We start from the raw sequence: 14,441 nt of genomic DNA on the forward strand, positions 1-14,441 counted from the left end.
AGAAATGCTGCTTTAGATGACATTCTCTAATCAGCTGTCAGGCCTAGCCCAAGGAACTCCAAGAGACCATGCAAATTCAGTCCAGCTATGTTTATTAGCTACAACCTCCAGCAAGAATCTTCCCAGACTAAAACCCCAGTTCCCAAAGTCCTCCAGCTACAACAGTGTGAATTCCTCAGGGAGGTGTCAGTCTCATCCTTTTGTTCCTCCCACGCAGTTCCAGTAAGCTAAGAAAATACTTATCTCCCTGAGCTTGGCCTTCATAATTCCATTCCATCACATCAGCAGCAACTGGAACATGCCCCTCCTGCTAGATACGATGGGATGGGTAGAAGCAATTGGAGAAAGACAGCCCCTTTCTTGGAGCAGTGGTGAATGCACTCATGCCTTTACTGTCATAACTGAATTTTTACTATCTGTTTTAGATATGTTCATTTTAGAATATTGCAGGCTGTGTGACACAAATGAAATCACTCTTGCTAAAGATTCATTTTTTATCACATGCATATTCTGTTTTTCAGAAAAGATTGGTTCTCAAAGCAGTTTATAATAAAAATGCAGGCATATAATTACATATATACAATATAATTAGGGGTACGTTTTTATATTTGCAAGTATGGTATTTTTTTTCCTGGCCTTAAGCAGTTGGTAATAAAGTTTAAAAGCCAACCTTTTCCATTCACTGGGCAAAATAGTTACAGATAGTCATGGGTGGTTGTGAATAGCTAATGGTGAAGACTCACTTTCTCTGGCAATTGATGATACAGTTGGAGTCTTGAATGTACAGTGTTTCTGTCCAGTGTGTTGGAACTGCTACTCCCAGACATCTCAGCAGCCGGGCCATTCTGTGAATTTCTATCCTAATTCACTTGGTAGGTTCCAAGTTGGGGAAAGCTGCATCTGTTCTGTGTTGGTAATGCTAAGCAGGAGAGAACCATAGCTATACAGGTAGTCCTCGCTTAACAACCATTTATTTAACAACGGTTTGAAGTTACGGCGGCCTCAGAAAAAGTGCCTTACAATCTGTACTCGTACTTATGACTGTCACAAATGGTTGCAACACCCCCTGCAATCATGTTATCATGATTTGCAATCTTTTTTATGACTGTAGTAAAGCAAATCACCATGATCGTTAAGCGAATCACATCATTAAGCAAATCACATCATTAAGCAAATGTCAGCAAAAACATCTGTTGGGGAAGCTGGATTCACTTAACAACCATGTGATTTACTTTACAACTGTTGTAAAAATGGTCATAAAATCGGGTCCAGTTATGTGATGACTCACTTAATGACTGCCCTATTTTCTGGTTCCTATTGTGGTTGTTAAGTGAGGACTACCTGTAGTTTGAAACATGCGGAAACCACCTGAGCCATTTTTTTAACTGAAGCTAGGGAGTTTGGGAAAGCTTTCACAGGCCTGTCTTACAGGTTGGAATCCACTGAAAGCCTTGATAGTAACCAGCGGAGCCTTCTTCAGATGACTGAGAAGTTCTTCCATGCCATCATCAACTCTTCCACCGAGTTCCCACCCCAGCTTCGGAGTGTTTGCCACTGTCTCTATCAGGTATGAAACAGCCTGCTAGTGTGGTTACACTGGAACGTGTGAAAAGACTAATGCATTCTGCTGTTACCTCTAGAATAAACAGGAGACAGTGAAATTTAGGAAGCTTATCCAGGACTCCCTGGGGAATGAGCAGCTGGCTCAGGGAAATGTTTATTCATTGCTCGTCATTCTTTTCTTTTGTTTTTGTTTTTAAAAATCCAGATGTAAGTAACCTGCGGCTGTCCAGATATTCGTGAATATCTCCAGATATCATAAATAACAACTTCCTCAGTATTGTCCATAGCATTAGTGGACATTGTAGTTGAGCACTACCTGAAGTGCCATGGGTTACCTTCCTCTTGTTTGATCTACACCAGTGTTTCTCAACCTTGGCTACTTGAAGATATGTGGACTTCAACTTCCAGAATTCCCCAGCCAGCCATGCTGGCTGGGGAATTCTGGGAGTTGAAGTCCACGTATCTTCAAGTTGCTAAGGTTGAGAAACACTAATCTATGCTATACTGTTAGTGATGTAGGTTGTGTTCCCTCCTCTAACATACTGACTGACGTGTCTGAGAACTAGTGAATCAAATTTCTGGCTTCCTGGGGAGAGACCTTGGAGCCTAATCCGATTTTGTCTTCACTGTAGTTCTCGTTCTTCTCAAACCTCAAAAAGCAAGGATTCCCCTTCACACTGCTCTGATTTCAGATGGGTTCAGGAAATAGCAGGACCTTCTTCCATTTCCTAAATGTTTCTGAAATAAGGGCAAAGCCTTCCTGCTCTCACCTTTGGAAGGAAAAAGGGTGAGGTGTTTCCCAAGGCCATGCTGATCTTCCAAGATGCTTAGATTTGGTGTATGCCGTATACCAGCAGTAGAGCTTCCTTTGTCCAGCTCAGTGTCTTTTCTTGGCATTGCACAAATCTCCCATATGCTCAGAAAAAAAATCACTCTCACTGCTTTTCTGAACATCTCTGAGATCCGGAACTGTGGGGAAGAGTTCATTCCTTGCAGCCATAGCCCTGGGAGGACTCCCTTGGAGCCTAGCCTCTTATATTGAGGGGCATATGGCAGGCATCTATTTGGCAGGGTGTAAACTCCTAGACTGGGGGCCAGTAACCTTTTATGTGCCTGGAGGCTGTTTTTGCTGATTGGGATGAGAGATGCTGTGGTCATTTTCCCACAGAGGTCAACCTATCTGGTTCCTTTTTGGTTTGTGTGCTTTAAGGCAAGACAGTTACGTTAAACAAACTGGAGGTGGAATGCAGCAAATTTATATCTGCCCTTTTTTTAAAAAAAACTACGCAGTTGAAAAATGGCAAATCCATGTTAAGTTTGGTGGTGAATCTTGTGGAGTCACAAGAATGGGGCTGGAGGGCCACACGTGTCCTTTGGGTCACAAGTTGCCTACCTTGGCCTAACCTTGGTCAAGAAAGCTCCAATTTAAAATGTAATAATGGTTTTGTCTTAGAATGTTTTTAGGCATTTCAAAATGTCAGGGTTCCTTGTAATAGCCCTAGTAATTGTTTTTCTATAGTTTTTGTTATGCATGGCTGGGTTTTGTTTTTGTTTTTGTAGCAAGAAAATTCCCTTTTGGTTGTCCACTAGTCACTTCATTAGAGACACCAAAGTGAGATGGACCATAGGTTGTACTCAGGATGTGTCAAGTATAACCTGTGTGGTGAGGTGGACTGTGGAGCCAGGGAATGTAAAATGTTCAAAGTACAGAAGAGCAGTTTCTGATATTCTGGATATGGAACAAATATTCTTCCTTTCATCATTTTGTCTCATGCTTGGAAGGAAATGGTCCATTTGGTCCCATTTGTTTCATTTGTTCTGTTTAGTTCTGTTTTGGGCTTGGAACAAAAAGCCTCTCTTGTTTGTTTAATTTTGTGTACTCACCCTCCTGTACTGGATGTGGGAGCTTCTGTGCTTTCTATCCCCCAAAGTTGGATGTGTCTGAAGCAGAAATAGCATGCTCAAGGGGATCATAGGATAATGGGATTATCTCATCCACGTAGGAGATGGCATAATTGAACACTTCTCTTCCTAAAAGCTTCCCTCTCAGAAGCATGAGAGGTCAAACAATAGGCTTGACTACAGCTTTTCTATGTAGTTGGGCATAGCGTTTTTGATTCAGAAGCAGAGACTTAAACAGGTGGGCCCTGCCTTTCATTCAGAGGGAGCCAACACTTGATGGCATTGTATGATTCTTCTGAACACAGTAACCCAGGACTGAAAGGAAGAGAATAGGGCATGAGATATCTGGGTATTAAAGTTAGTCACCTCTCTTTTTCACTTTTTCCCTGCCTCTACCCCACCCACCCTGGATGTAGTTTCTATTAGTCCAAAGACAATGAGGTCTACCATGAAGAGGTACAATAGAGTAAGTATTCTAGATGGAGGGGACAAGATGATATGAGTGTGGAAGTAGAAGTCAAAGGAATACAGTATATTAAAGCAGCTATAGTTCAAGGACTGGGTAATCTTTTGTAGGTGGGAGCTGGGAGATCTTTAAAAACCCTGCCTCTGCAGAAGGCATGGCACCGGTGTAGTGACTTCACTGAAGGACACTGGTGTAAACAGGTCCTTTGTTTTGGATGGAGGTTACTCAGAGTTGCTGAATTAAGCCTCTTTGGGAGCCTCTTCGGTCAAAAAGGTGCAGATTTTAACACTGCAGTCCTGGGAGTTCTCGGGCCTGCAAAAATGTTAAGAAATGTGGGGTGCTATCCTTAGTAAAACGGAAGATTTTGTGAACAAGAGACCCAGAAAGGGCACTAACAGAATAATGTATACTATCTATAATTGAAGGCTTTTAAAACCATGGAATACCTTCCATTTACTGAAGCAGAAACAGCTTTTCTTACCAACGTCTGGCTCTCCTCTCAAACAGTTGAGATATCAGCAACGTTAGTTAACATGTTTCCCTCTGGCCACTTGAGAAACCATTCGACCACGATTGAGGTTGAAATAGGATTTTTTCCCCACTGCTGGCCCTTTTTCTTTGAAGCAGCAATAGCTTGTTCCATGAAGAATCTTGGTGAAATTCTTACATTACAAGAGGTTTTGGACGCCAAATGGCAAATAATTGACTGAAAAAAGGGAAGTTGTTTCTGCTCTTCCTCAGCATAACCGTAGGGATGGGGATGGTAATGAGAGAGTTTTTCATTGTAACCAGACTTCTCATTTACTGGAGATGAATCTTTCAGCTGTGGTTTGTACAGTTTTATTTATTGATGCATTCAGTTTACGTGGCCATCCATTTGCCTAGCAACTCTGGACAGCTGGTGTTAAAAAACAAAACAAAAAATTAGAAATAATAAATATATTAAAAAAGAGAACAATAACACAAGACAATCACATACAAATACTTTTAGCACCAGGGTAAAAATTCACCTCACACATTGTACTGGGATGTGGATTTGACTCAGGAAAGGGGGAGGGGAATATTGAACTGTTACGAAAAAGGTATCTTGGTCCTTAGAAAGTAGAAAGTGTGAGAAAGAAGCTCAAAACGACTCTGTCTTGACTGTATTAGGTATAAGTTGAAGAGGGGTTTTGACAACTTTCAAGATTCTGTTACAATACCCTAACTGCATTGAAGTATGCTCCAAAACTCCTAGCAACTCCTGTTTTCTGTCCTTGCCTATCTTGAAGGTCTGACACACATTAACACCAGCTGGTAACTCATGCTACATCCTGGCTCAATGCCCAAGGCAAGAGCCAAGTCCTTTTTAAAGGCTGGCAGGGTTGGAGCCATCCACAGGGCAGCACAGTAACAGCTGGTCCAGAATGCAGCCGCGCGGGCTATTTTTGGAGCCCCAAGGAGGGCCCATGTAATGCCACTGCTCCGCAAGCTGCATTGGGTACCAGTTTACTTTCAGGTCCAATTCAAGGTGTTGGTTATCACCTTTAAAGCCCTACATGGCATAGGGCCAGGCTACCTAAGGGACCGCCTCTCCCCTATGACTTTAACCCATCCCACCCGATCACACAGAGAGGGCGTGCTTCGGACCCCCTCAGTAAAAGAACTCTGATTAGCGGGGTCCAGAAGGCGGGCCTCCTCTGCGGTGGCCCCCGCTCTTTGGAACATTCTGCCCCCAGAGGTGCGATTGGCCCCCTCACTCCTGGCCTTCCGAAGGGCCTTGAAGACCTGGTTCTGCCACTTGGCCTGGGGTGGGGAGGGAATACCTCAAGCATGGGGATGGCTAGCCCCATAGAGGCCTGCTGTCTTCAGCCCCAGATTTTTCAGCTTCTTGGACTCTCCTTTCCCTTTAAATTGATGTTTTATGTATTTATATATATTTATGGTTTTAATGTTCTGTGTGAGTCGCCCAGAGTTTCCCCATTGGGGGAAGATGGGCGGGGGAGAAATTTAATAAATAAATAAATATTTTTTGGGTCCTCCCATATGGCGCTATTTCATAGGAGGGACCTAGAGCATGCCAGCCTGTCTCATTGTTTTGGGTGGGCAGAGACAAGTGTAGATGGACGATCTTTCAAGTATTCTGACCCTATCCCATAAAGAGCTTTGTAGGTGACAGCGCTTTGAAATGCCCCACAAGCCCACCTGTAACCAGAGCAGGTCACAATGTTACATTGTGATACTATGATCTGCCCATAACTATATGTGCCGCTGTATTCTGGACCAGCTGTAGTTTCTGAGTGTTTTTTTAAGGGCAGTCCCGTGTTGTCAGCCTTGTGAGATAGTCCAAACAGGAAGCGCACCCAGATGAACTAATTCTACTTTAACAGAATCTTGGAAGTCTGAAAGTACATTTCTCCCCCGTCTCCTTTACAGCCCAAAAAACTAAGGAGGGTCCCTTTTGTGGCTAGGCTGCCTCTTATCCAACTGTTCCCCTGGCTGTGGCTCTTCTCCTGCCTTCCAAGGTCACTCCCACATAGCATTACATGTGTAGAATGTGTTGCAGGAATCCAAACAAGGTGTCACCAAGGCATGAGTGATCCATGAATTGGTACAACTGATACACAAGATGAATTTGTGCAAATGCCTTCCTGGTCATGGCTGCCACCTGCATCTTGAGCAAAAGTCACAAGTCCAGGATCTAGTGGCTCCAAGTTGGAAAAGTTGGAAAATCTCCAGCATGTAGTAGCCCCAAAACCCACAACACTCCATCTTGCTAGGGTTGAGCCTGAGCCTGTTCCCCTGTTCCCCCCACATCTGCCCTATCAGACTGCCACAGCCTCCAGATACTGAAACAGAACTTTGACAGTGTCATTTGGATGACAAGGGACTGAGATACATAGCTAAATACCCAACCCCATGATGCTGGATGACCTCCTGTAGTGCCTTCCTGTAGATGTTAAATAGGAGAAGGAAGAGCATTGAACTTTGGGGCATCCCAGAATGCAGGCGTCTTGAGCTAAATCTCTCTCCCCACCTCAGCCCCAATACTGATTGGAACTGTCCTGAAGGAATGATGAGAACCACCACAACACTGTGCCTCCCGCTCTCACCTCCCTGAGTCAGTCCAGAAGGATACCATGAGTAATGGTATCAAAGGCAACTGATAGGTCAAGAAGTTTCACTGCCCAATCCTGGTCCTGCCATAGGTCATTAGCAAGTGCAATCAATGCAGTCTCATTACTATATTCAGCCCTGAAACCTGATTGGAAGGGGTCCAGATAATCTGTTTCCTCCAGGGCCCTCTGAAGCTGCAACCTGATCACCTCCACAACCTTCTCCAGAAAGAGGAGGTTTAAGACTGGATGAAAATTGTCCAGAACTGTGTGGTCCAGTGATGATTTCTTGAGGAGAGGCAGACCACTGCCTCCTTTAAGTCAGGTGGAACCACACTTCACTCAAGGATGACTTTACCATGGCTTGGACTGAAGCACCAACCATCTCCTGGGAGGCTTTAACTAATCAGGAAGGTCATGAATCTAATGGACAGGTAGCCATGCTCACAGCTCCAAGGACCCATCCACTTCCTCAAGAGTCAACAAGCTTAAACTCCTCCCATATAACCAAGTCAGACCATGCTTCAGACACCTCAGTAGGATCAGCACAGCCAGGGTACAACTTGAAATGGATCTAAGTAATTTTATCCATCAGATGTCTGGATCTCACATCTGAATCTCACATCAGCTCCTAAGATGTCCCTCCAACTTTCATTAAGCAGGACCAGGTCACCTAAACAGGCCCACCATGCAGCAATCTGCAGATGCAATAAGAGTGGGAAAAGAATTATGTCTGTTGCTCTTCTTATTACAGTGTAGTCCATAATACAGGTTCTTACCTGTGTTCAGTCAGACTTGCTCTTAGTCTTCCTCCAGTGGTGCTCCAGGGACTCTGTGGGACATGAACAGAGAGAGGCCACATAGGCACAATCCAGTCGAAGGCTAATGTCACAAACTCATTTCCAGAGGCACTAAGCCCTCAGTTGAACTGTGCACTGGTTCCTCAGGAATTTCCCCAAACTCCCTCTGAAAATCATCAGGCAGCTGGGGTGGACCAGATGGATAGGTCCAGCCCCCCTCCAACAGAGAACAGCACAAAAAATTCCATAGCAATCACAGAGTGATCTCGCCATGATAAAGAACAGATATTAGTATCCACCCAAACCAGATCATGTGGCATCTGCCCCAAGACAAAAGCCAGATCTAATGTGAATTGGATCCTTGATGATCTGGGTTAGATCCACGTTGGCCATGAACTCCAAAGCCACTGTTTTGAAAGATAAGCAATATGACGTTCATGTTTTGTATGGATAAAGTAGATAGATGGTGTTCTTGGCAAATACAAATTAAATTTATAACAGCTAACTAAATTTCTGCTTTCCAAAATGTGGGAAGGTAGCTGAGTCTTCAGTTTGCATTTTAGAGGCTGGCCGGAAGCCAACTCTTAACAGCATGGATACATTTTAGTAATGGAATTTATGGTGAACTGATTTTGTCTAAAATGTCACCGACAGTAATACATGGAAACTTTAAATGAAATTGGCAGCCATTTATATATAATATAATAATGGGATATAACAGAATAACTTATCTGAAAACTGGATTGAGTAGTTTCATAGCTAGGCCTGTTTGGGATTATGGTTTCAGCCTCATAGAACCTGTTTATCATAAACAGACTTATTCACATTGAAGGCAGGGGGTGGAATGCTGCATAATCTGCATAATCTGAGTGATTATGTAAGTAGATGGTAGAGATAGGGAAAATATAGAATTGGATTGCCTCAAAGATGGTTCTGTGGGTTTTGAAATGTTCCACAATCAATATCTGGCATGAATTTGGTGCCCAGTGGGTATTAAATTTGATGTCAGATTTCCCTACCAATTTTCTCCCATCCCACAAGCCAGGGAAGGGGTGGTAGTGGGGCTACTGATACAAGAGACAAGAAGGAGTTTTGTAAGCATTGCAATTGAGACTTGTCCATTTCTGAACATACACTGAGCATGCCTCCCAGTCCAGTTAATTGAATCAGAGGAATATTACCCTATTTCTCCCATGCTCTTGAGCAGCTCAAGAAGTCCGTAGCAATAATGATCATCAGCATGTTTGGGAGTGCTAAGATTTTTGTGATAATTCTAACGGAACTTCTTCAGTTCCTGTTGTAGAGCTTTTGAACACATGGTACAGTTGATGGATGCTGGCAGTGATCCAGCAGCTTGTATGATGTTGACTTATTACTTGTCTCTTAGTGCTTAAGAGTCTCTTGAGATAGCCCTGAGTTCTAAGGTGGAAGATGAATTGATAAATAACTGGTCCTGTACCTGGATAGTTCTGGAGAATGCACAGGTGTGATGAAAGGAATGAGTATTCCTCAAGACTAGAGTTTTGAAGCTGACATTTTTCCTTATTTAATTTAGTCTTTAGAGCCTTTTTGCTCTAGCAAGCTTCAAAGCAATTAACAACATTTAAAAACAAAAGAATATTAAATTTTCAAAAATGCATATTAAAATTAATAATATAAATTCTAAAGTCATCAAACAACCAAGAGCCTTGCAAAAGAGATGGCTCCATACTGATTTTCTAAATGCTGAAAGATCAGTCACCAAAATCAGCTCCCAGGGAAGTGCATTCTATAGGCAGGGAAAACACAGGAGTAGGTCCTCTTGGCAGACCTCTGATAGTGGGGATCTCTTCAAAGGACTTCTTCTGCAGATTTTAACAACCAGACTTATTCCTACAAAAAGTAACCGTTTCTCAGATGCTCAGGCTTTAAGCCAACTGAGGATTTTGAGGGTCAGTACCGATGTCTTAAATTAGGTTTCATAAGCAACTAACAAGCAGTGTGGCATTACATTTTTGTTATTTTGCATTAACTGCAATTTCCGGTCTGCTTTCAAAGGTATTTCTATAAAAGTCCCTATTTCAGTATCCACCAAATTCAGTGGGACCTGAAGGCACATATATGGGGGTCAAGCTACAAATCATTAAAACAGAACCCATATGTCTGATCATTGATTTTTTTGTAATGAGTCTGGCTCCCAACCCTTGTATGAATGTTGTAATAAAGATTATAACATCTGAAGATGTAACAGGATTCACATTCATTTTTTATGACTTCGTACCGTACAATATGAATATTCAGAAAAAATATGAAAAATACACTGAAGCAGTCCTATTTTATCATGGTTAAAATAACTTCTCTCAAAGTTTGGAAAATACTTTAGACTTACAGCCAGTTTTGCAACTGGTTGGAGGATGAATTGATAATCACCATTTTTTTGTTTATTGCTCAGCCAAGTATATCCTCCTGTCTCAGTGTTTTAGTAGAAGATGTTGCAGAACCACAACTCTTGGGCATCAGGCTACTTGAGATAGCTTGTCAAAGCATCCTGTGCAAGGTTTTGTGTAGGTGGATAGGAGAAGAGAAGCACACCTCACAATCCTTTACAAACTGGGGACGTTAATCTTTATTTGTCTTTGGTAACCACTTCAGCATGAGTTTGTAAAACGAAAAACAGAAATCTATAAATTTGTTTGGTACTGCTGCTTGGAAAAAAATACATATACCCACAGAGACATGATAAAATGTTGTCACCAGTCGCTAATGGGCTGGGAATGCTTTTGGGAAGAATATATTTGATGCTTGCTGGAACATATTCGGAACAATACAGATCATTAAGTGCATCATTAGCAAATACTCTTTTTAAGATACTTAACCTAGCCAGAAATAGTAGAAATGATTGGAACAACATTTGCTTGCTTACTGTTTGTGAACAGATGGTGATCACCGACATGAAATAGAAATTCCATCAAGCATTAGTGCATACTTCATTTTTTTTGTTTCATTCTGTTACATTTGATTGTGTAATTTCATGTACAGAACAACATTTTTTTTGCTGTATGTAGTTGGTGCTGTGACTTGTTTGTGCTCATCTCTGTTCTGTAGGCAACTTGCCACTCTCTCCTGAATAAAGCTACCGTAAAAGAAAAAAAGGAAAACAAAAAATCAGTAAGTTTTGGAGAAGTTTTATTAGCCATTTCTTTCAAAGCACACAAACACCCCCTTCCCCAGTTTCTGTTTTTGCTCTTCGTTCCCAAAACTCTTCCCTTCCAACCTTCTTGACTCTCATTGTCAAATCATTCTACTAATTCTGGCACCAAAGATGCTTTAAACTGAATTAACGCTGGACTGAAGTGATGCCTGTTTAAAAAAAAAAAAATCTGAATGTGCCTCTTTCTTCTTTCCTTTGGAAGGAAACCTCTGCAACTCCACAACAGCTTTCTGATAAGCCTCTTTGCCACAATTGTAATGCTAAGAAACAAGGGGAAACTCAGAAATTAAGGACAAGGAGTATGTTTGCCTTCATATTAGCTGGACTCTCTAGGGGAAAAAAAGAGGAACCCCCCCCACCCACCTAACCTAAAGAGATCTCAGTATCCTTTTATTTTCCCTTGATGGCATTGAGCAGGCCATCCAGGAAATGACAGGGCTTTCATAGAGCTCATCCAGACGTGAGCAGCAGCAAGTGGGGAGGGGAATGTTGATTTTGAAGTGTGTGTCAGATTCAGAGGAGCTTGTTGTTCTTGTTATGAAAGCTGTGTGTGGTGCACTACGTTAGCTGCATGCCTCAAAGATGGTCTTTTCTAATGGAACCAATTTTCAAAGCTGGGAAGGTGTGGGGGAGAACCCTGCAGTAATACAGCATGACTACTTCAGTTATTCATCCTTCTGTATCTGTTTGGAAGTGGAGTAGAGAACATGGATGTAGATGGATTGGACTTAACTGTCTAACTTTCCCTCCTCAGTCAAGCAAAGAGAAGTGAGCCTGAGGTCCTTGCAAAGAAGCTGGTTTTGCTTTGCCTGGATTTTTAGAGAGGTTCCTAAGGAGAATGCTGGTTCTGAAATTGTTTTTCTCCATTTTAGAAGTGTATTTTCCTTTTTTTTTTTTTTTTACGTCTTGGAGACTTTCTACTGCTTAATAAGATTAAATGTTTGGCTACATAGGCATTAAATACATTCAGATGATCCTCTGATAGCTCAGAGTGCCTTGTTTGTGCATTTTTGACTTTATTGATTATGTGCCATTCCCTTTGGGGAATGAAAGGGCCTCTCCATGGATGGTCCATGCCAACTGAGTAGAGCAGACCATCCACAAAAGTATTCCCAGCTTCCTCCATTTTTTTCTCTCTCTCTTAAAATGTCTGGTACCTGATGAGATTTGAGTGATGACATGGGAGATCAACAAGATTTTGGCTATTGGGGGCGGGGGGAGCCAACCATGTGGCTATCTATTTCTGTGTATGGAGGAGGTTCCTCAGTGCCAGTTCTGGTGAGTCCTCATTAGCAAAAGACATCCTCAGGGTTCTGCGTTTGTTGGTTTATTTTCTCCCGGTGCTTCTTCCTGTGTCCCCAGTTCAATCAGTCAAGGTGGGAAAAGAGTGTTGCCTATTTATCTCAGCCTGCTTGCATGCCCAAGTGTTCTCTGGGTGCAGCAAGGCTTACAATTTGTCCTTTGACTTCTTTGTCGACTTTTATGGCATGGGCCATCTTCTCTAGCCATTTATGGATTGTCAGGATGTGGCCCAGAGATAACCCCTTGCTGAAAAATGCCAATTTCTTGGAAGCTTATATTCCCTTTTCGGCCCTACCCTTTTTTTGTCAAAGCAAAGCGGTGTTCTCTAGCATTAAATCCCTCTTTTACAATGCCCAAGCCTTTTGATAGTGTCTTGAATTCTGTAGCCAGTTCATATTGGGTTCACTTATTCTCTGAATCAGCACAGCAGTTCTACACCTTTAGTAGATTTGAAGAATTCTCGGTCTGGCTGATATTTGGATAGGGGATTACCCAGAAATGCAAAGCATGCCACCTTGAGTTTGAGCATGGAAACAAAGGCAGTGATAGATAGTAATGTGTCTACAGGTACTTCTTTGTATACCCTGGAACTGAAATTGCAACCAACATGGACTGTCCATTCTTTGCATAAAGTCTGCTTTTGCGTAAGAGTTCTTCATAGTGGTTCTTGTTAGGTCGCGTAGCAGACCCAGAGACATATGTACAGTGGGAATGGGAGTGATGGCCTTGGCCATTTGATCCTGATTATTTACCTATAGGGACTCATAGAAGCTGAGATTGGAAACCAGAATCCGGTTCTAGGAGAGTAGCAAGCTCTTAAGCTTGAAGGTCATTTATGCCTTACCAAACTGCCTTTGTTTGGAGTGGCTCTTGTGGTACCCAAAGTGTCCCAGGAGGATTCAGGGTGGAAGAAAATTTTTTGAATGAAATTGTTCTGATTCTTTCCCCCTTCCTCCTCTTCCTTCTGTAAAGTAAGTAGATTTTCTTGTCCGTACAATAAACGTGCAGTTATTCTCCCACATGAAAACTCGGGACTGCTTTTTTGTGTGGCTATTTTTTTCACAAAGGATACGTTTGATTTTTATGAATGGGTGATTTCCATTCATATTTTGTTAAAAGTTGTTGCTATGAGATTCACAATGCAGTTTTCCCTCTCTGGTGCTTTAATTGTTCGAACTGAGTGAGTGAGTCAATTGGCTATATTAATACAATTTTTTCATCAGTTCAGAATTTTAAAATGTCACGTTAAATATAGAGTGACTCTTTTTTTTCCTAATTAGTGTATTTTGAAATAGCCTCTTAGTTTTATTTTAGGAGATACGAATTGCTCACGCACAGGTTTCCCTGTAAGATGTTTGTGTGTGTCTGTATGAAAAAGAGAGAATGTAACCCCTGGCATTAAATCATGCCTTGTCTATACTATTATCAATAACTCTTTCCTCCTTTCCTACTTATAACAATTTGGCACTTGCCTCTGGAACCTGTTTAATGTAGAGACCATTTGGGTATTTGTCTTGTATCATTCTGAAACAGTGGCATATATGGGAGAATTGGCTCTAGTATTCACCTCTATTAATCTGGCTTTTTATCCTTCATTTAAATGATGGCTTTCTTAAATTCTACCCTGTGCTATTTAGGTGGTCAGCCAGCGGTTTCCTCAGAATAGCATTGGAGCAGTTGGGAGCGCCATGTTCTTGAGATTCATTAATCCAGCTATTGTGTCCCCATATGAGGCTGGCATATTGGATAAGAAGCCTCCACCAAGGATCGAAAGGGGTCTGAAGTTAATGTCAAAGGTAAAAAAACTGTATCTTGAATGGCAGGGAATAGCAAGGGTATGACGGTGGTGGAATTGGGCATCTTGTTTTTATGGAAGATTTGAAATAAATGAGCTCAAGTCAGAGATGGTAACCTGTGTGCAACTCCAAGAATTTGGGCCACCAGATTATAGTTTTTGAGGTGGCAGAAGTGAAGAATTATTAAATGCAGGAGGAATAATTATATTATATATTATCTTATATTAACAATATTTAATTAAAAATAGATTCAAATTTAGGTTGCCTCAAGCTTAATTAGGTTAGTCCTTGGATTATGACCACTCATTCAGTGACTGTTCAAAGTTA

General features: G+C 41.8%; 1 protein-coding gene across 4 annotated transcripts in view; it reads left to right on the forward strand.

Annotated features, from left to right (window-relative positions):
- Window positions 1–14,441, forward strand: part of NF1 (neurofibromin 1) — a 197,765-nt gene that overhangs the window by 64,445 nt on the left and 118,879 nt on the right. For 3 of the 4 annotated variants that reach the window (XM_088152397.1, XM_007420379.4, XM_088152398.1), the window contains 3 exons: window positions 1,432–1,567; window positions 10,911–10,973; window positions 13,956–14,114. In XM_088152397.1, the coding sequence (XP_088008523.1) occupies window positions 1,432–1,567; window positions 10,911–10,973; window positions 13,956–14,114 (358 nt within the window). The remainder of the gene's footprint in view (window positions 1–1,431; window positions 1,568–10,910; window positions 10,974–13,955; window positions 14,115–14,441) is intronic. The other variant, XM_025164948.2, reaches the window with a different exon arrangement.

The sequence above is a fragment of the Python bivittatus genome, unplaced genomic scaffold (genome assembly GCF_059951505.1).
Source record: "Python bivittatus isolate LINGU-HERP-01145 unplaced genomic scaffold, Pbiv_v1 ctg000690_np1212, whole genome shotgun sequence".
Classification (NCBI taxonomy): Eukaryota; Metazoa; Chordata; class Lepidosauria; order Squamata; family Pythonidae; genus Python; species Python bivittatus.